Here is a 21,605-nt window from a genome sequence, read left to right on the forward strand (position 1 = left end):
ACGAAACCTCAACATATGCAAGTCTTTGAATCAGGATTCAGTCACACGCCTAGAAGCATCTTATCCAGAATTTGGTCTTATGATTTTAGGAAGTTGTGACATCTGCCATTTGTTCATTCGGGAGATCTTGCCTGTGCGGCTGCTACAGGAGGTTTATATTGACCCCGTTGGGGTCAACTGGTAAGAAGTGGTCAAGGAGGTTTTCCTTTCCCAGCCTTTTAGCCCCCACGAATCCAATATTCACCAGAAATAAGTAGACATTATAATGAGAAAAAAAGTGCATGAGGACCTACACGTCTCAGGCTGAGGGTCCAATATACTAATATCCTGAAGAGTATCGCATCTGTTGCCAACATTTTTGATTGTGCATAAAAAGCAAATACACAAGAATTGGGACACAATGTCAGCATTTCCCTAATAGCATCACAGACATCATTTGTACAGTAGTCAAAGTATGGTGTAGCTTGTCTACCACCACAAAGAAGAATATTCTCTGTGACAGAGTATCTCTGTAATTTTGGTGTAAAAATATATGAGGAAATATCAGCTAACTTTTAGAAAAACATTGTATGTGTAAGAAAAATAATATATATTCCGTATGGGTGTGTGAGTGTGTGTGTGTATGTGTGTGTGAGTGTGTGTGTGTGTGTGTGTGTGTGTGTGTGTGTAGTTATTATAAAGTTTTTGACTTTGGTGTTGAGGGCTCTTTGTTTAGAAAAAGGTCTTTGCTCTTTAAATGTGTTGTAAAATCACAACGGATTTGAGTGGATTTGTGATGAATGGTGCAAATGGTTCCAATGTGGGATGACACCAGGTCTGTGTCTCCAAATGTCACTGGACCCCTGGCTGGTCCTAAGAGAGGCTCCGTAAACACTTGCTGAATTAATGCCTGGTTACAAAATTGATGTTTGACTCTGACTTGGAAATTCAACTTGTAGAAACTCATGATATACCCTGAAGAAGACTTTTTTTTTGCTCACGCCATTCAACTCGCTGGTGGCTGGAGTGCTCATCTTTCCAGTATCTACCTCGGAAATCCATCTACCATGGAAATCCACGGTATCTTAGCTTCCACTTGCCACCATATTTAACAGGAAAGAATCGCATTGGTTCCACTCAGATGGTATTTCCCTTGGGGAAGATGAAAGTGTTCCTCTTAAAAACAGAGTGGAAAACCAACTTTGCCGATAACCTCAATGGGACACCCTCCCTGGGCATCGAGGCACAGAGGACGAGACGGCAGTGCGGGAAGGCTATGGTCTAACGGCAAGTCCCTGTCTTCATGGAGAAGTTGCTGTATAACTTCACGTAACTATACGAAGAGGAAGCACTCATGAAAGCACACAGATGATATAAGTAGCTTTGCCTTATAAGCAGTCAAACTTGCTGGCCGGACGTCACTTTTTTCATGTATCTTGCCTGTATCTAACTGCTCTGCCACTGCCGTAATGGTCTCCGAACACATCCCTAGATCTAAAGAAGACAGACATTTGCCTCATCGCTTAGTATTCCCGGCGACACAGACTCGCTGGAAAATGTGGAAGGAGATTTGCACCCGGTTCGAACCTGCTGGTAGCCTGCCCTTGGGTTCTTTAGAACAGAGGGAAGGAAATAAAAATCAGAAGAAGGCTCCAAGGAGAGCTGTTTGGGCTGAGAAATGAAGTCATCCTTGACCACTTAAATACTAATGGCATATGAATTCCTTAAGAACGTATTTTGGAAAAGCTGATCTTGCTTGAGCATTAGAATCAGTTATACTTGTTTTTTTTTGTTTTTTTTTTTAAAGGGCTTTTAGAGAGACTAGAGAAAAGCAGCCTCCCCGTAAAAACGGAGGAAGCCCTGGGGAGAGATGGTGTGCAATCTTCAGTGATTCAGAAAAATCCAGTTATCTGCATTTTTGTATAAGCTCCCCCTCCTCATCCTGATATGGGGGGAACGTCTCTTGGAAAGCAATGACTTGGGGATTCTGCAAGTACATTTTTCCCGTGGCCGATTTCTATCACATCATCGCCTTTCCTGAAGAAAAGCCTAACATCTACCGTTCGGTGATGGGGTCTTTAACTCGGAAGTCTTTAAAGTTGCAATTTGCTTTTACGACGCCTCCAAATTCTCCCAGGTGCATACTCGAGTCCTAATAAATCAACGACATTCATCTCCAGTCCCTTGAAGGCCGACAGACATTAAACTCCCGATTGATTGAGTTTTCTACTTCCTACCTCTCCTTCCACGCCTGTTGGCTCCCAAAATAAAGCCATCTGTGGTGATTTCACAGAGGTTCTGGCTTCCCTGGAGACTCTCACATTCCCCAAAGCCAACAGAGACTCCTGCTACAAATCTAGCAGAAAGAGCCAGATGGCAGTCGTCCTACAAGCGCTGGCTGTTACCACCAGGCAAATGTACAGATTCGCGGAGCGGTCTTTGCGACAATACTGCAGACCCCGAGGGCCACCAGTGTGAACTGGAACAGGAAGAGGGCTCCTGGGGTGCCGAGAGCTGGCATCACGGAGCCACATAATTTATAATCAGTTACTGTCACCACAAACCGGCAACAAAGACGACAACAACAACAAAGGGAGAAAAAAAAAAGTAAAACAAAGAAAGCTTTCGGTGTCTTTTAACTCTGGTTTTCACAGCCTCTTGCATAAACCCCAGCATGCCCTTTTTAGATTTTTAATCTCCACTTACAAACACACACGGATACAATGCGATGTTTAATGTATGCCATCCAGTTCCTGAAGGTATAATGTCACTCCTGCCACGTTAGAGTGGCTTAAAATGAGAAGGAACACAGAGATGCCATCTCTGTTCTGGTTAATTCTAGCTGGCGGTAAAAGAATCTGATGGGCTCGTGTTTGTTGACATTATAAGGATGCTTCGGCAAAGCACATGGGGTTTGCATCTTAACATCTCTCTTCAACTCCTCGGTTTAAAAAGAACGGGTAGGGGCACCTGGGTGGCTCAGTTGGTCTGCGGTAGGGTCCCCTCCCTAAGGGAGGAGGGGGGAAACCACCTCAAGGCAACCTGGCTATGCGCGCATGTGACAGCATCCCTCATGACCTTGTAACATGAGACCACTTAATCAGACTGCACGTTTGTGTGTTACCATAGATGAGAGGCAAAGAGGCAGAAAATACAGAAAAAAATTATGCTACATGGTGCTCGGGGCTCAGTTCTTCGGGCACGAACCCAACTGAGCGGTGCTGGCACGAATAAAGTGGCTTCCTGGACAGAAAAGCCTGGTGTCGCGACTCTCTGTGCGAGAATCCTGCTACGGGCTCTGCATCCGACTTCGGCTCAGGTCGTGATCTCAACGACTCGTGAGATGGAGGCATCGTGGCCTGCACTGACCACGGGGGAGCCTACTTGGGATTTTCTCTCTCTGCCCCTCCCCTGCTTGCACTTTTGCACTTTCTCTCTCTTTCAAATCAGTAAATTAAAAAAAAAAAAAAAGAAGGGGGCAGATTTCTGCAAGCCAAGGAAAGAGGGCTCAGAAGGGCTCAAATTGGCCTCGTAGCCCCCAGATGTGTGAGGAAGTAAAGTGGTTTACGCCTACCCCTACACTCAAAGCAGATCCTAGTTCTCTGAGCTTTGTTACTTGTGCGAAAGACTTGTTCCTGGACAGGAGGCTAAATCTGTTGCCAAACTCTTAAAATTCCTCGGTACAAGAAGCAAAAGCCTGCAGTACAGTAAATACCCTTCAATAACTGACAAGCCCAGCAGCCGAATCTCAGAAACCAACAACCGTACAGTATGCATATTCTCTTTCATTGCTCTGAGAAGACAAAAACTACAGAGAAGAGGGATAAAGTGCATTGGGAAGAGGTAAAGCTTCGGCTCCCGACGTGGTTTTACTGATATCCTGGGGCACAGTGAGCGCTCAGGGCTGAAAAACCCCATCAGTTCACCCCCGGACTTGCCCAATGACATCTCTGAAATTAGACTTCAGAGATCACCTATCTGTACGTTCACGGGTCTCTATGTGCCTTACTGTTTTTAATAGGGGGAGAAAGGCATTTGGGAGCTTATTTAGAAGTATGCTCAATAAGTATGCCATAAGTTTTGCCAAACTAATGCATTAATTTTCACAGCGGTCGCCAAACATGCCATTAAGTCCTGCCAGACATTTAAAAATACCTTTGATGCAAATTTCAGGGGCTGAAAATATATGTAAAAGTGCTACCAGTCATTAAAATTCAGCTCATTAGGACAACCACACACGCGCGCGCGCACACACACGCACACACACGCACATGCACGGATTTCTTAAAACCCAGTTTCCCCTTTGTCCATGTTTACCTGTCTAAAAAAGATCAGCTAAAGTCATAATGAGAACATGCCCATTTCACAGCTGAACTGTCTTTATTAACGGGAAAACGGAGCAGGTGGTTGGTAGTATTACCTTCCGGTCACTGACTGATCAAGAGCAGGGACTCTTGTCTCGATTTTGTAGTTTCTGTGCCTGGCAAACCGCAGTGCTGAAGGGCACTAGGGAAGGAGGTGGGGAGTAAATGTTCCATGTTTCTTTCTTTCTTTCTTTCTTTCTTTCTTTCTTCTTTTTTTTTTTTTTGTGCCACATTCCTGTTGCCAAGGCAACCATCTCCTTTGTGGGGCCCGTTCACAGAGGCACTTGAGGTAGACTCCAATGCAAAGAGCCTGAGCCCCTTGAATTGTATCAGTTTTAACAACGGGAAATTAAAAAGACAAAGGGCTTGACAGCCGGTGGAAAAATACCCTGAAACTTCTGTGGCGTCGTCCCAGCTTGGGGAGAGCAGCGGCAAGCCAATAACCAGTTTATTATGAACTATCTGTTGGACTTGGAAGTTGAAGAAGCTAGAAAATGAGAGTTGTGAAAGCCTTAGTCTTTCCCCTCACCCGTTATATGCTTCTGCCCTTGCTCTGAAGGAGAAGCCAGGAACACAAGGACTAGAACTGCTGTGATTCTAGAAGATGTCGTGCGGGGGTGAGGGGCTCACAGGGAGTGATCCCCAATGACTGAGGCAATGCCCTGAGCCGCCCTGGACCTATCGGGTTGGGAGCAGGGCGACGGCTATTATTGCTCTGAAAACCATGTCACACACTATTCCAAATTGAATTTGCCAACGTTCCATTTGTTTCCTGCAAATATATATATATATAAATATTGTACACTGTATACTGATTCCTACATATCGTCCTTAGAGTCTGCAACATTGTTAAATTCCCTAACGAGTTCTAGGAGTTGTTTTGTATACTGTTTAGAATGTTCTGGGTCAACATGCGTGTCCTCTGCCAACACGATTCTACATCTGAAAAAGGCAGTGTCACAGACACACTGGAAGAATTAGTTTCCGTGCAAATGAAAAAGGAGTTTCGGGTAAGTAAAAATGCCGTATTAATAAGGAAGTGGCATAATCTGGGATTGCAATGCACGTATACATCTACAACGTGTACATACATAAGCTCCAAGGCAGAGAAAGAAGAGGCAAAAGTAATTATAATTCATTATTGCGTGGGCATGGGGTTTTCGTGTCTTTTTAAAAAGAAATCCTTTACTGCAAGTACTGTGCCGTTTTGACAATTTACAGAAGTTACGTATGCAAAAGAAAACAGCAAGAATTCCTCATCAGAAGGATTTTCTCTTAACTCTTGCCACAATTTTCAGCAAGACAGGAGCTCTTCTCTCTGATTTATGTTTTGGATCCTTCTCTTTGACTCACGTCCGCAGTAGGAGTGGAGCCTTTCCTCCCAGATAGATCTAGTTAGTCTCAAGTGGAAAAATCTAGGTGTCCATCAAGATTCCCCCGGGAGCGCCCCAAGCCTTCTGATCTCCGTGGTGTAATACCACCGGCACTCTGGCTAACCCCCTCTGGGCCTAGGTGAGTAATTAGAGGACCGTTTGTTTGTACGTTGCTATTGGGTGGGGGGAAAACGGCTGCTTGGGGCTGGCTCGGCAAATTCTATCATCACATGTTCTCACGTTGCCTCCAATGAGCTCCGCTGCACCACCCCGCGTGCTGCGAAGTGTGTTTGGGGCGCTGTTCTGGCCCCTCTTTCTGCCATTACTTTCTTATTCCCAAAACAGTTACGACCCACGTGACTCATGAGAAGCGCAATGGTGCTGGACCCCCTACAAAAATAAAAACCAGACACAAGACTAAGGGCATCCGGGAGAGTGTTACAAATGCAATTATAATGCGTCTCTCCGTGCCTTCAGGGAAATGGTGAGGGGAATCCCGGAGAAGAGAAGACGTCAGCAGGCAGTGAGGGCTTGGTGGCAGTCCTTGAAGGGCACGGAAACCACCGCGGCGGCCAGGGTAGGGTCAGCAGGCAGCTGGGAGTAGTAGCACCTGGGAGAGGCCACGGAGGGAGGCCCGTGGCAGCTTTGGGGATTTGGACAAGAGCTTATGTGTGGAAGCCACTGCACGTTGTGGACACGCTCTTCCAAATCAACAGATGTGCAGAAATGCCCGTGCCATGGAATCATGCTGTAACAACTGAATCAATTAGTGGCCCTACTTGTAAGCATGTGACCCCCACTGGCTCTAAAATGGGTGCGTGAGTCATCGTGGTTTTTTTTGAGAATTACACTACTGCTCCCAGGCTCAACAATCCTGCAGTCTTTCTGGGTTACAGGGATGGCTGCTCGGCTCTGAACTCTAACGTTCAGGAGCCACTCATGTGGACAGGAAGACCCCTGGCATTTCAGGGATGGGTGGGGTGAGAATTTGTTCATACGCTGATGGTCTGGGGAAGGGGCCAACCAGCAAGTGTGGGTGCAAGCAGATTGGCTGAGCTGAATATACACTTGTCTCCCTGAAAAAAAGCAGCCACGTCCGAAGACGGCAGAAAAGAAGAAAGCGTATTTCAGGACTGCTGCCTTCTGAGATTGTATCCTTCAAATTTCATGATTTGGACACTCCTCCCCATTCAAAAAAGGAACACCCAAAGGTCGAAGCAATAGTAAACCCCTTGGAAGTGACAAATGTAAACACAACTTTCCTGTGGGTACCACGGCGTCACCGAATTTGGGAAACAAAATAAAAATAACATTCTTAAAGATACTCTTCCCTTTTTTATCACTAGAAATTCTGAGTGAATTCACTAACTCTGAGGGTAACTTTATACTGGCTCTCAAGACAGCAAGGTGGAGAGGACAGTTTACAACTCTTCATGTTCTGGGGCGCCTGGGTGGCTCAGTCGGTCGAGTGTCCGACTTCGACTCAGGTCATGATCTCACAGTTCGTGGGTTCGAACCCTGCGTCAGGCTCTGTGCTGACAGCTGAGAGCCTGGAGCCTGCTTCGGATTCTGTGTCTCCCCTCTCTCTCTGCTCCTCCCCTGCTCTCTCTCTCTCTCAAAGATTAAAAAAAAAAAGAACTCTTCATGTTCTGTGTTCAGAAGGTGGGGAGGGGGACCCTGGGTGGCTCAGTCGGTTAGGCGTCAGACTTCAGGTCTGATCTCATGGTTCACAAGTTTGAGCCCTGCGTTGGGCTCAGAGCCTGGAGCCTGCTTGGGATTTTGTGTCTCCCTCTCCCTCTCTGCCCCTCCCCGCTCACACTCTCTCTCTCTCTCTCACTCAAAAATAAAATTAAAAAGATTTTTTTTAAAAAAAGAAGGCGGGGAAAACCCAGTACATTCTTCTTCATCATTGGAATGTTGGATCATGAATGTCTCTGGAAGAATGAGGTGTCCTATCTCATAATGGAAAGGAGTGTGTGGGATGGAAAGAAATAAATTGGATACATTAAAATGAGAAGAAATGCAGACAACCAGAGCATGATATGAAATCACCTCGACTTTGGAGTGAAAAGCGTATTTATGATAAGGAGAAAGAAAAAGGAAAAAGAGAGGTCCAGAGAATTAGATAGAAAGTAAATAAAATGAGAAGGCAGACCTGGAGACGGTGAACAATGAAGATGGACCTTGAAGAATGGAAACAACCAAGTGCTTCCAAAGAAAGGAGGGGCTGAAAACCAGGGCGACTTTTAGCTCTAGGCATAGCTCAGGGCAGAAATTAACAAGAAACTGACAACAAATGAACCAGAAAGAAAAGGTAGAGGAAATTAGAAGGCTGGGCCATGACTACATACCTCACAAAACATCCTAACTTCTCTTCATTTAGTTCAGCGAAATCATCAGTAAACCTGACCACTTGGAATTGCCTTTTCGGTCCTTTAAGGAGTTCAGGTTCTCTCTTAGGAACACGGCAGGGGAATGTTAGAGTTTTGCTTTTCTTGCCACTCTTCTTTCCTTGCCATCTCTAATCCAAATCTTTTCGCTAACAAACTACTGTTTCCACTTTTTGTTGCATAAATAAAAAATAAAATAAAATAAAAGGTACTGTTATGATCTGTTTTACTCCTTATCTTTATAGAAAAGCAGAAATCCCAATCATACCAGGAGTGCTTAACTACCTAATTCATAAATATGTAAACACCAGAAGCTACATAAAATGCAAAGTGCCAAAGTAACTATTAGAAACATGTTGTGAGGGAGCCTGGGTAGCTCCGTCTGTTAAGTATGAGACTTTGGTTCAGGTCATGATCTCAGGGTTCATGAGTTGGAGCCCTGCATCTGGCTCCGGGTTGACAATGCAGAGCCTGCTTGGGATTCTCTCTCTCTCTGCCCCTCCCCCACCATCACATAAACTTAAAAAAAAAGAAAGAAAGAAAGAAAGAAACACGTTGAATAAATCTCTTTTACTATAACGTCCTAGGGGACAGAGGGAACCTGGCCACCTGTATTGTCTTGGTAACCTGTTAAGATTTCAGACCTAAAAATAGCATAATTCCTATTATTGTTCCTAATAATGTTATCCTTTCCCATAACCCCAGCTTCTCATTCCCATTTCAGTAAATGGAATAATTAGGCCAATTAATGAAAGAAACACATGAATATTTCCATAGAAACCTTTTCCAGACTCATATTTTCAGAACAGCATGTTCCAAGAGGATTTATCCATGTGACTTCCACTGATGTTAACAGAAATCAGACGATTAAATCCTTGTGTAACTCTTTGATAACTGACCCCCTCTGCTTTTAGGAACATAATAACGCACACCCCCAAGGGTACAAATGGCTACCTCAGAGTGGTCAAGTGTGACAATTTCTGCATTGCTTCTCTGAGTGATTATTGGTTATACATTTTAAAAAATGTATCTAAAAAATAGATAATCTGACTCACGAGGTTTTAAACATTAACATGTATGTACATTTTACGTAGGATAGTTGAATGAATATTTTTAAAAACCATCAAGCTTGGGGAAGGTGATTTAAGACTAAAAAAGAGAACCTGAAGGCGCCTGGGGCTCAGTCAGTTAAATGCAGCTGACTGGATTTCGATCAGGTCCTGATCTCACAGTTCATGAGCTTGAGCCCGGGGTCCAGCTCTGTGCTGATCGGAGTTGATCTGCACTGACAGCTAGGAGCCTGCTTGGGATTCTCTCTCTGCTCCTCCCCCATTCTCTCTCTCTCTCTCTCTCTCAAAATAAATAAACTTAAAAAAAGAAAAAGAAAATCCCACTACCTAGAGATTAATGTATTTTACTCGTCACACAGGTATTCTAAATTCTTTCAAGGTGAGGAGCACCCTAAGAACAAAGAAAGAGAAAGACATTTCTACAGATAAAACTCCTATTGCACTGATGCTGACGAAGAAGTCAAGCTAAAAATACAGGGTTCACTGTCAACTTTACACAAGTGCTCCGGTTAAAAAAAATTTACAGACTCCATCAAGGTACATTTCTCGCCATCCCAAACGTGTTTCGGAACAACATTAAAGAGACAATAATCTTTTTTTCTTACTAGGAGATGTTCATATGCACAATATTCTATCACAACACAAACAGGACTCCTACAAAGAAAAAGGAGGCTCATATGTTACTGCTTATTGAACTTCTGCGCAGACCTATCAGGAAGGGAGCCGTGGCTGCGGCTGTTTTCCAGTACGCATGCGTCACGGACGATTACGTCTTTCCACCAGATACTACCGTGCCCACTCCTTTGGTAAACACTCAAAAGGGAAGGAGGCAGAGTCCTCAACTAAGGATGCTACGAGTAGATTTTCAGGGCCTGGTTATTCCCTACCACCTGAACGCTTTCAGAATTAGTCGGTGGAAATGGGTTTTGATGAGAACGTGGTTACTTTACGTTTGTAGAAATTCCCAAGTCACTAAGCACATGAAAATCCAAACATATTTTACCCCTGAAAGTGGCCCAAAGAGTCTGTGACCTATTCCTTGGGCGAATGTCCAAACTTTGAAAAATGTATATGTATTTGTTTGTTGATGTGGGTCGGCGTGTTAGGCTTTCTATTGTTTTTAACATTTATTTATTTGTGTGACAGAGAGAGAGAGAGAGAGAGAGAGAGAGAGAGATACAGAGCACGAGCGGGGGGAGGGGCAGAGAGAGAGACAGAGAGAAAGAGAGAGAATCCGAAGCAGGCTCCAGGCTCTGAGCTGTCAGCACAGAGCCCGACACAGGGCTCGAACTCACGGACCACGAGATCACGACCTGAGCCGAAGTCGGACGCTTAACCGACTGAGCCACCCAGGCACCCCTAGGCTGTCTTTCTATTTGATTTCATAACATTTAACTATAGCTTTGCTCTTACTCCTATTTGAAATGGATGATGGAGAAGGTTCCATTTAGCCTTTTTTTTTTTTTAATTTTTTTTTTCAACGTTTTTTATTTATTTTTGGGACAGAGAGAGACAGAGCATGAACGGGGGAGGGGCAGAGAGAGAGGGAGACACAGAATCGGAAACAGGCTCCAGGCTCCGAGCCATCAGCCCAGAGCCTGACGCAGGGCTCGAACTCACGGACCGCGAGATCGTGACCTGAGCCGAAGTCGGACGCTTAACCGACTGCGCCACCCAGGCGCCCCCCATTTAGCCTTTTAAATCTTCGCACATTCTCTGCCCCCTCTCTCTCTCTCACACGTACACACCCCTCCCCCCCCCCCCACACCTAATCCTCTGTGTGCACGTTAACTTGAAAACAGGTACACAGGGAGCCTGGGTGGCTCAGTGGGTTGAGCATCCGACTCTTGATTTTGGGTCAGGTCATGATCTCACAGTCAGGAGATCGAGCCCCGTGTCGGACTCGGCACTGGGTCCGGAGCCCGTTTGAGATTCTCTCTCTCCCTCTCGCTCTCTCTACCCACCTCCTCCACTCATGAGCATGCTCTGTCTCTCGAAAACAAATAAAACAGGTACACGTATTATTCATTATTTTAGCACTTAAGAGTTCCCGCTGGGTAGTGGAATCATGCTGTATGTACTTTCTATCTCAAAATTTGGATCTGTACACATTAGCACATTAATTCTAAACACTCACTGGCTATAATTCCTAAGAGTCACAGGATAGCTATGAAGTATTAGATTTTTGCCTAAAATAGAAATAACATCCCGCTGTAGAGTGAATTTGTGCAGGTTCTGTCCCTTTACAACAGCTTATGCACAGACCAGCCACGATTGAAAATTTGCTAGCTACGACATCGCTCCCCAGGTGACAGACCATTAGCCTCAGCATCCCCTGTGCGTGAGCGTGAAATGCAGAATCTCGAGACTCACCCCAGAACTACTGTGTCAGTGTGTGCATTTGATCAAGATCCCGGGTGGAATGCATGCTCATTAAATTTTAGGGAGCACCGGGTACAGTAACACCCACGCCATGTGAGGGAGTGAGAACAGCATTTCCAAGCTCTTCCCAGGAATCCAGAGAGGCACAGAAAAATCCAATGGACCGTTACAGAGTTAGTATTTCCGATGGGCTAACCTAACCCCCCCCAATTCTACACACAAAAGGTTTCCTGGTTATGTAGAATGGAGGTTTGAATCAATGCAATCTATATCCTAAAGGTCAGGGTGTCCCCAAAGATTCCCGGACTATGCTGTTATCCGATCATCAGTTAGCAAAATGAAACAAACAGGATCTACATGCCCTGACCTGGTTTTCTCCCCCCTCGATGTTCTTCTGTGTGCCTTTTATTTACATATATTTTGAATTCATTGCACACACTCGTTATCTGCATCCATCGTTCTTCTTTCTGATTCACTGGACAGCGGAAGCCTGTTTGCAAGGCTTGCGTCCGTTTCCTCTACTCCGAGAGGTGGGGAAGCTCCAACTTCTGTCTTACGAAGGGGGAGGGGAGGGGTGATAACACATCTGCAAGTTTTCTGGAAGGTATCGTACTCTTGTCTGCATGTTCTCCTTGGAGCCTGCATGTGTGTGGTACTAAGTTCAAACCCAAGGGCAGAATCTCTCAAAGTCAGACTCCGCCAGACTGACGAAGCCTGCTGGGTTTTTGCAACCGACACGTGTCACCGAATCTGGAAACACTGAGGGGGTAGAAGCCCCCTTTCTGGCTCTGATGAGAGAGCCTCCCCATGGGGCGGGAGGCTGACCCTCAGTCTCACGTAACCAAACGGAGCGTTTAAATTCTATTCCTACTCTGCATTCCTCATGACGGCTGTTGAGCACAGTGCAAGGGAAAGTCCAAGGGAGGCTTAGGTTAAACACAAGTGGCAGAGTGAGTGAAGAAGCTCGAACAATTCTAAAGACCCCCCCCTCCTCACCCCGCCACCGTCTCCTGCAAGGACTCCAGTTCCGCTTTGCAAGGTGGGTTGGCTCGTCATTTACCCAACACAGATCCCTGGACAGGACCAGAGCAGAAGGAAATTAAACAGGCTTAAGGAAAAGCCCCACAAAAGCTGCCTGGGCCTTTGCCCCCCAGGATGCGTTATTGAAGATTTCCCTTCCCCGGCTTCCTCCTGAGCTATCATTTCAAAAGTGAAACATTTTCATGGAAAGCGCTCCACGAACCCGGTGTTTAGCACAAACGAAGCGTTCAGCCCGAGCGGGGGAGGGGCGCAGGAAAGGGGCCGAGAAAGCAGAGGCGACCCGACCCGTATCCCCTCAGTTTGCAGAATCCACACCAAAGGATCGGTTGCCCTTATAACCTAAACGGACTCAGGGCTCACTCAAGCATTGCGTTTCCCCCCTTCCTGCTCTGCTCCGCGGCCGCTCTATCTTTCTATCGTTCTACTTTCCCGACATTCAAGGATCCCGACTCCCCTGATCCCCCGGAAGGGCAGAACTGTTGGGCTGTCTGTTGTAGACAGGCATCTACATTACTGTTGTAGCTAAGCCGAAAGTAGTATCATCACGGGCATTAGGCAAAGTGCTGGAAGTCGGAGGAGAGAGGGATGCGGGCACCATGTCTAGGAACAGCCGACCCAGACCCACGGGTCCCAGGGCCTCCCTTTCCAGACTATTTCTAACTTTTCTTAAGGAAATGAAACATTTCTTTCTTATTTGGGGGGGGCGGGGAACCCAAATTTTATTTTATTTTATTTTATTTTATTTTATTTTATTTTTTTTATCTTTTAATGTTTATTTATTTTTGAGAGAGAGAGAGAAAGAGAGTGAGGGAGAGGCAGAGAGAGAGGGAGACACAGAATCCGAAGCAAGCTCCAGGCTCCGAGCTGTCAGCACAGAGCCCGACGCGGGGCTCGAACTCACGACCCATGAGATCATGACCTGAGCCGAAGTCGGACGCCCAACTGACTGAGCCGCCCAGGTGCCCCGTAAGCATGCTTTAAATAACTTTCAAAGTCTCCCCTGCATCCTCCGACCTCAGGGAAACCTTTGCCCTGAGATTCATGTCAGGACTGTAGGAACTTCTTAAGAGTTGGAGTCATGACTGTGTCCTCTCAGCAACCGAGAGAACTAGTAAGCCGAAAACCAGCAGAAATCTAGAAGATCGGAACAACGAAATAAACTAACAGGATGTCACTGCCACGTCTGGACACTGCACCAAACATCAGCAGAATGCCCAGCTTTTTCAAGAGTGTGTGGAGCATTTAGCAAGTTAGACCGTATCCTGGTCTGTAAACCCAACGTGAACAATCTAATAAGAACTGAAATCATACAGAGTATGTTTTTTGACCGTAATGGAATCAGTCTAGAACCAGTAACAGAAATACAACAGGACAACCTCCAGACACCTGGGTATTAAAACCCTTCTAAATAATCCACAGATCAAGGAGGAAATCTCAAAGAGAAGAAAAAACACATACAATGAATGAAAATGCAAATAAAGCACATAAAAGTACGTGGTACTCTGCTAAATCAGGGCTACGGAGGATACCCGTAGCACTAAATGCTTACATGAGAAAGGGAAAAAGTCTGAAATCAATAATCTCACTTCCTACCTCAAGAAACTACATAAAGTAGAGCAAAATAGAGCTAAAATGCACAGAAGGAAGAAAATAAAAAAAACAACAACCCAGCAATCAATGAAATCGAAACAATAAAACAATAGAGAAAATCAATACCACAAAGTGGTAGTTCTTTGAAAAGGTCAACAGAATTGATACATCCAGCCAGACTTACAAAAATAAGAAGAGAGAATTTGAAGATCACCAATATCAAGAAGCAAACAGGATATCCCAACATGTTCTGCGGCCAGTCGGAAGACAATAAGGAAATGCCACTGAGCACTTTTCACTCATAAATCCAACAAGTTATTAGAAATCAGACAGTTCCTCGATGACCACAAAAGACCAAAAGTCAGCAAAGATGAGACAGATCGTCTGAATACTCTGATAATCATAAAAATTTCATAATTAAAAGGCTCTAGGAATCACATTCACATAAAAATATATATATAATGCTTCTGAAAATCCCCAGTCCCAGCCAGTGTCACTGGAGGGTTCTATCGGACATTTAGGGAAGATTCAGCCCCATTTTTACAGAAATCCTTTCAAAAAAAAAAAAAAAACAGAAGAGGAGAGTTGTTCCCCAATTCATTTTATGAGGCCACTATTCTTCTGATACCCAAATCAGGATGCATTCATCCCCATACGCCCACTTATGAAAGAACAGAGGAATTTACAAGCCCATTTTTGTGGCTCGTAGAACGTGTTCAAGATTATGGAGAGCGGAGAATGAAATCAAATGTATTTCTTCTTAGTCAAACTCAATGAAAAGGGAATTTGGAGTTGGATACAAGATCCAAGATGAATTCCTTTTTTTTTTTTTTTCCCTCTCTCTCTTTCCAATGTGTGATCCACACATAAATCTCAGCCGTGCTCTGTCACTTGGTGTTAGTGACCAGCTCTGCAAAGGAATAGGTAAGCCCGTGGTGGGTCAGGAGGCCAACATCCAGAGGTCCCCACGTGTGCTGATATCAGCCAGCCCGTGCACTTGGACAGTTAAATGTCTGCCTCTAACACGGCCCTGCTGGTTCAGTCCCAGGATGCTTGTTTCTTGTATCATCATCCATGACAGTAAATAAAGGCAAAACTAGTAAGCTATGTTTATGTGCTTTTGGGAGAGTGGTTAATGTGCAGCCTTAGAACCGGCCAAGCCTGGGCGCTCTCCTCGATCTGATCAGCCTTGGGAACCAAGTAGTGTATTTCTATACAGTGTATTTCTAACAGCTCGTACTCCCCTCGTAAATTTGTGGTGGGTATGAAAGAATGCCATGTTTGTAAATAACTGAGCACAGCAACGAGCCCATTAGAGGCCTAACTGATGGTAACTGTGATTACTACTAACGTTTTTCGTGGCCTTAAAAATGTGTTTGGATCAGAATAAAACCATGGCGACACAGGGATTAACTCAAAGCGATATGGTAACTGACTACGTAAACCTAAAGCATGAAGAAATGTAAGGCTTATGCCTCAGCATTTCATCTCAGTATTCCCCCCCTTACCCCCCCTGGGGGGGGCGGAATCTGTTCTCAGGTAGGACGGATGCCCTCACTTTCAAGTCTTTCAAAGCCGGAAGGATTTGAAAACCACAGTCTTAGCTCTAACCTGATAACAGCCTTTCTACATGGTTTCGGGTCATCAACAAGAGCCTCATAAAGAAAATTATCTGCCTTCACTGTTGGGGGTACCTGATAATGTTAAGTTGACAGTAGATTTTTTATTTTTCCACTAGGGACACTTCTTTTTTAAAAAAAATTTTTTTTTAACGTTTATTTTTTTTGAGAGATACAGAGACGGAGTGCGAGCAGGAAGGGCAGAGAGAGCGGGAGACACAGAATCCGAAGCAGGCTCCAGGCTCTGAGCTGTCAGCACAGAGCCCGACGCGGGGTTTGAACTCACAAACCGCGAGATCACGACCTGAGCCGAAGTCGGACGCCTAACCCACTGAGCCACCCAGGCACCCCAGGAACGCTTCTATGTTAAGGTTTTGGTTTCCCTTGTATATGTAGCTACCAAATCCAGATATCACTGTTTCAATCTACCATGCAATTTCTCCAAAATTTCTGACTTTGATGCCCTTTGTTTATAACACTTAACCAGCGTAGGCTCCTTCTTCTAGATGCTTAACATCTCTATCAGACACTGGTAGGGAAAAGAGAACAAAATCACCAGGAGGAATTTATGTCCCCCTGTTGGGCCTCAGGGTAACTCAAATGTCCTACTTAATTGCAGAATATCCAATTTACTTTCTAAAAATTCACTGTGTGTAGTTTTAAGGCCTAGGAACGATGTGGCGATTTGACTGACTTACAGAGATTTCAATTTGGCCAAGAATGTAGGACAAGGAAGAGACACTTCTCACTAGGATTAAATAAAGATGAAGAACACTGCCCCGAAGCAAATCGGGATTAAAATCTCATTTGGTTAGGGGCACCTGAGTGGCTCAGTCGCTTAAGCCTGTGACTTCAGCTCAGGTCATGATCCCACACTCCGTGAGTTCGAGCCCCGCGTCGGGCTCTGAGCTGGCAGCTCGGAGCCTGGGAGCCTGCTTCGGATTCTGTGTCTCCCCCTCTCTCTGCCCCTCCCCTGCTCATGCTCTGTCTCTGTCCCAAAAATAAATAAAAACATTTAAAAACTTTTTTTAAATCTCATTTCGTTATAACTGACATAAATTGGCTCTACGCTAATGCCCCACCATGGGATGCTGCCTTTACTGGGACGTAATCCAGTCAGTACCCTAAGAAGGTGGGAGAGGGTCAGATCCAGGAGGCAAGACTGCAGGAGGCGGGAGGGAGAGCTAGTCAGGGCATCCCTGCGGGATGGTGCCAGCCCAAACCTGGTCCCGAGGTCGATTTACAGAGAGAGGGGCCCTCTCTCCAAGCTCCTCCAGGAAATACAGCTTTGGCAGTTATCCAGAGAGGCTCTTTCCTCCGTGAGATATTCCATCCACACGGAGTTGCTTCCCCCAAGTAACCTCCAGGGCCCTTTGGGAAGTCTCTGTTGGTGTCACCCAGCTCAGCAAAAGGCCACGTAGCTGTAATCGCGTGCTGTCACGTGATTGGCCTAATGGCTTAGGCCATTGCATGAGCTGGAATTTTGTTAGAAGAGGTGAATCTCAGTGAGGTCAGGGGACACCGTCCGTCCTCCCAGACCCTCAGTCAATTCAACACCGCGGTGGAAACTGCATTGAGATTTTAGGCTGATATCGGGTGTGGTGGTCTCAAAAGCTAGGAGCGTAAACGTCTCAGTCCACGTATGTATGTCGATGGTGTTGCTTCGGGAGGATTTTGTTCCCGCAGCATCACTTCCCTTTTCTCATCTCCCCAGTCCCCACAGGCCACCTTAGCTCCACTCGCTTCTTTGCCGCCCAAAGCACTCACTCCTATTGGGAGCAGGATACCCCTTTGAAACGCACCCCTCTAATTACGGTGCCATGACCTCACCTTGGGGGGGGTGGCATCCCCACGGTGATGTGGGGGCATGGGACAAGTCAATGTCACCAGGCTGCCACGGGATGTAGTTGGGGCCAGTCAGGTCTCTCTGAGATGGTGGGCGCGGGAGGGGGGAGGTTTCGCACCCCCAAACCCTCCCGCAGTGTTTTCAAAAAGACAAAAAATGTCACAGCGTTCTCGTTGGTGTTGACGCTCACCAATAAAGTTCGTGGGGGAGAGTCAGGGGAAGCCCAAGGCTTGTCTTAAATCTACTTGGGTTGATTCAGTCTACTTTCGGATGAACACATTCATTCATCCAACTCTCTCAGCCCCTCACCCAAACCTGGGGTTTTCCGGCTTGGTAGGTTCTAGCATATCTGTAACCGCACTCCTGTGTAGGAGCTATATACTCTAATGCAAGACTCACACACCTTCTCAGAAAACTGTCAAACGATGGCAGTAAACTAAAATCTAGCCAATCGTTATCAATGGACGTCAATGTCTCTCCTACAGGGATTGGCAGCCAAAAGGAACACTTCACTGGGACCCATGGACCAGCAGCTAGGAGGTCACAGCTTAACTTTCTGACAAACATTAGCAGAAGGAAGGCAAGCAACACGTTACTACAGCATATATCTGAATTGATGGCATAGTTACCACCAAGTGATAGAGCTAGAACGTTTTCCCCCTTCAGAGGAAACATTACCAAATGCTTGAAAACAACAAAAAACAAAAAAAACTAATCATTGTAAACGTTTTTGTGTTATTAGAAAAACGTAGGGCCGCCTGGGTGGCTCATTTGGTTAAGCGTCCGACTTGGGCTCGGGTCATGATCTCACGGTTCATGAGCTCGAGCCCCACATCAGGCTCTCTGCTGTCGGCACAGAACCTGCTTCGGATCCTCTGTTCCCCTCACTCCCTGCCCCTCCCCTGCTCGTGCTCTCTTGTGCACCGGCTCTCTCTTTCTCTCTCTCTCTCTCCTCCCCTCTCTTTCAAAAATAAACATTAAAAAAAAAAAAAAAAAGGAAAAACGTAAAGCCAGTTCAGAGGTCAATGTACATTTTTTCCCCTAAATGAATACAGTGTTGAAACGAGAAGAAGTCTGGCCGGCTGCCATACGTTTCCCTAACTCTTCTCCCACGGACATTAAATAGGCCACGAGACAAATCAGAGAACGTATCGCTCGCTCCGATACAGAGGGACTGAATTCTTTCTCCAATCTGACAAGACGCTCGTCATGTCCGCGTTCATAGTCTCAGCGTGCCCGTTCTTGGCGTTAATCCTTGGCAAGGGCGTTGCTTTCCACCAGCTTATAAAAACCGTCCACGTCCCGCACATACCACACGCACGTATATGTACATATCACATGTGCACAGCCTTCTACTGAGCACAGACGTCGCACGGCGGGACAGCCGATCAGGAGCGGCAGCGGGAGCCCGCGCCCTGGCACGACCTACTTACGGCAGGCAGAGTCCCCCGGGCAGGTGGTCTTCGGCGTGGCAATGAACGGTGTCCCCTGCAGAGCGGCCAGCAGGAAGGACCCCAGCCCGTCCCCAGTACGAGCCACTCAGCCCTGCTGGGTTCCTGCTGCTGTCTGGACACCGGCACGCCATCAGGAGTGTGACACAGTAGGGAAAGAGACCGGTTCACTGTGAGACCTGCTACTCACTCTCGTACAGTGTATCGGCCCCCCTTCCCACTGCACAGCGGCTGCCGAGCTCTGGGCGGGAGGCAGGTGGCCCTCGAGAAAGCGAGCCACGCACAGAGTCGCTTCCATCGGGTGACACGGGCTGCGAGGTCCGGGGCCGCCTTCTACAGACGGTACTTTGGAGGAAGGTAGAGAAACCAGCTAATGTCGTCCCCCTGGCCCTAGGAACAGCGGAAGGATTGTCTTCGAGTCGAAAAGGACCAAAAAAAAAAAAAAAAAAAAGAAAGCAAGGAAAGGCACGAACTAGGAAGCTAAGGACGTGGTTGGCACTCTTGCTTTGAAAGAAACCAAGAAGGTCCACAAAGAACTTGTGGAGACGGCGCTCAGCATGCGTGTCTGGGGCGCCGGCGTGACGTGGGCTTCACCTTCTCGTGCCCGTGACTTTCCCAGAGTTCCTCCGACGCCCCGTTATCTTCTCTGGGTGAGGGACACGAGGGGATTGAAACTGCCGAGCGTGGACACTCGTCCGAAGAGGACGGCCGAGAGATTTACGTGCAGGCAGCGCTAGGTTAGGGGAGGAGGCGGGAAACGAGAGGCCACGTACCTGCTTGCTGTGCGGCCTGCGGTATCTGCTGACCCCTCTGAGCACCGTACTGAACGGAGGCCAGGGGCCGGTACTGCTGTGTGGCTGAGGTAGGGTACTGACCGGATGGGTAATAATAGACGGGCATCTGCGGAAGAAAGAGAAAAACCACCGGGGATGAGAACCGTACGTAGAGAAAACCCGCAGCGGACGAGAACCATACGGGAAGTAACCCTTCTGGACGTAAAATCTACGGTCATCCTAGGACACGGCCTGATCACAGTCGATTGTACAGATGGCCACCAAACACTTCCCCCTGGGCTGCATGCGGGGTGCCCGCTACTCTTCTCGCGAAGATGGGACATCTAGTCTCCAAGCCCGAGTCTGGGCTGGCTGTGTGAGGCGCTTTGACCAACGCCGTGAGGCAGAAATGGCGACTCCTGATGCTTGAGAAGACTGGAAGCTTCTGCTCACACGGGAGGGGCATCCAGCCGCCAGGAAAGGAAGTCCAGGCTATTCTGCTGGAGAAAGAGGCCATGAGGAGAAGAGAGGTGTCCCGGCGGCCAGGCGGCATCAATGTTCTGAGCAAGTGAGCGAGGCCATCTTGGATGTTCCAGCCTCGGCCAAGCCGCCCCCATAGGTGGCAGAGCTGAGCCGTCCCTGCTGAGTCCTGCTCTAACTGCTGACCTAGTCCTGGGCAACACGGTGGATATTGTCTCAAAACACTGCATTTTGTGTTTTCAAACTGAAAAGAAGAGTGAACGAAACAGTCATCCACGACAACAGAAAGTTCATGGTAGTTCTAAATATTAAATAATCTAACTTGAGGGGTGCCTGGGTGGCTCAGTCAGTTAAGCTCCCGACTCCTGATTGCGGCTCAGGTCTTGATCTGCACGGACGGTGCACAGCCTGGCTTGGGATTCTCTTTCTCTCTCCCCCTCCCCTGCTCATGCTCACTCCCTCTCCCAAAATGAATGAATGAATGAACAAATAAATAAATAAAACTTCAAAAAATATTATATCTAACTTGGGTTATTTTTTCCAATGGAAACACAGGTGAGACATGAAAACTGCTCGTCTCCAGCCCAAAAGAAGCACTGGATGGCGTGGCAAAATACGGTCAAGTCTATCAAAGCAGAGTGATCGGCACGAAGCCAGCATCCACACGAATTTCTGTTCTATCTGAAAACAGGAACAATGTCCCTTCCTAATGACCAGGAATGGCTGAAAATGTTCTAATTATTTCCAATAAGCTTCCAATCAAATGTCTCTTGATTTGGAAAGGCTTCCTTGCTTGCCTCAGGTCATTTATATTAAGGCTGTTTTCTCACGAACCCTAAATATTTTTTTTTCATCTCCAGGCTTCTGAACATTCTTCTATCAGCTTCTTTACAGTGTAAAGAGAGGCACGCCAGGACACGGCCTTCAAGTGTCACGTGCACAGAGTAAACTTACAAGCCACCTGTTTGAGAGCTGTGGTTTTTAACAGATATGTCATTTTCTGATGTGTTCAAGTCAAAGAGGAAACACTTTTTTACTTCAATCTTGCTCCTGAAACACATATATCATGTTTCCTTGCCTTAGCATAAAGTAGGAACAAAAGATAACTCCGTTCACGTTGCACCGTGGTTCTACAATCTGGTGGCATTGTTAGGAATTCTCATTCGGACTGGCTCTATGGATATCCAAGGGTAAGAGACCGAACGAGTTTCCAGTGAGCACGGGTCACTATGCGGCAACTAACTGAT

The 21,605-nt window shown here is 46.5% G+C and overlaps 1 protein-coding gene across 26 annotated transcripts in view; it reads right to left on the minus strand.

The window, feature by feature from the left end:
* ARPP21 (cAMP regulated phosphoprotein 21) overlaps nt 1–21,605 on the minus strand; it is a 156,319-nt gene that overhangs the window by 33,145 nt on the left and 101,569 nt on the right. For all 26 annotated transcript variants that reach the window (XM_053904049.1, XM_053904070.1, XM_053904064.1 and 23 more), the window contains one exon: nt 19,879–20,005. In XM_053904049.1, coding sequence (XP_053760024.1) covers nt 19,879–20,005 — 127 coding nt within the window. The remainder of the gene's footprint in view (nt 1–19,878; nt 20,006–21,605) is intronic.

Source organism: Panthera pardus, unplaced genomic scaffold (assembly GCF_024362965.1).
Source record: "Panthera pardus isolate Hobbes unplaced genomic scaffold, ASM2436296v1 HiC_scaffold_16, whole genome shotgun sequence".
Taxonomy (NCBI): domain Eukaryota; kingdom Metazoa; phylum Chordata; class Mammalia; order Carnivora; family Felidae; genus Panthera; species Panthera pardus.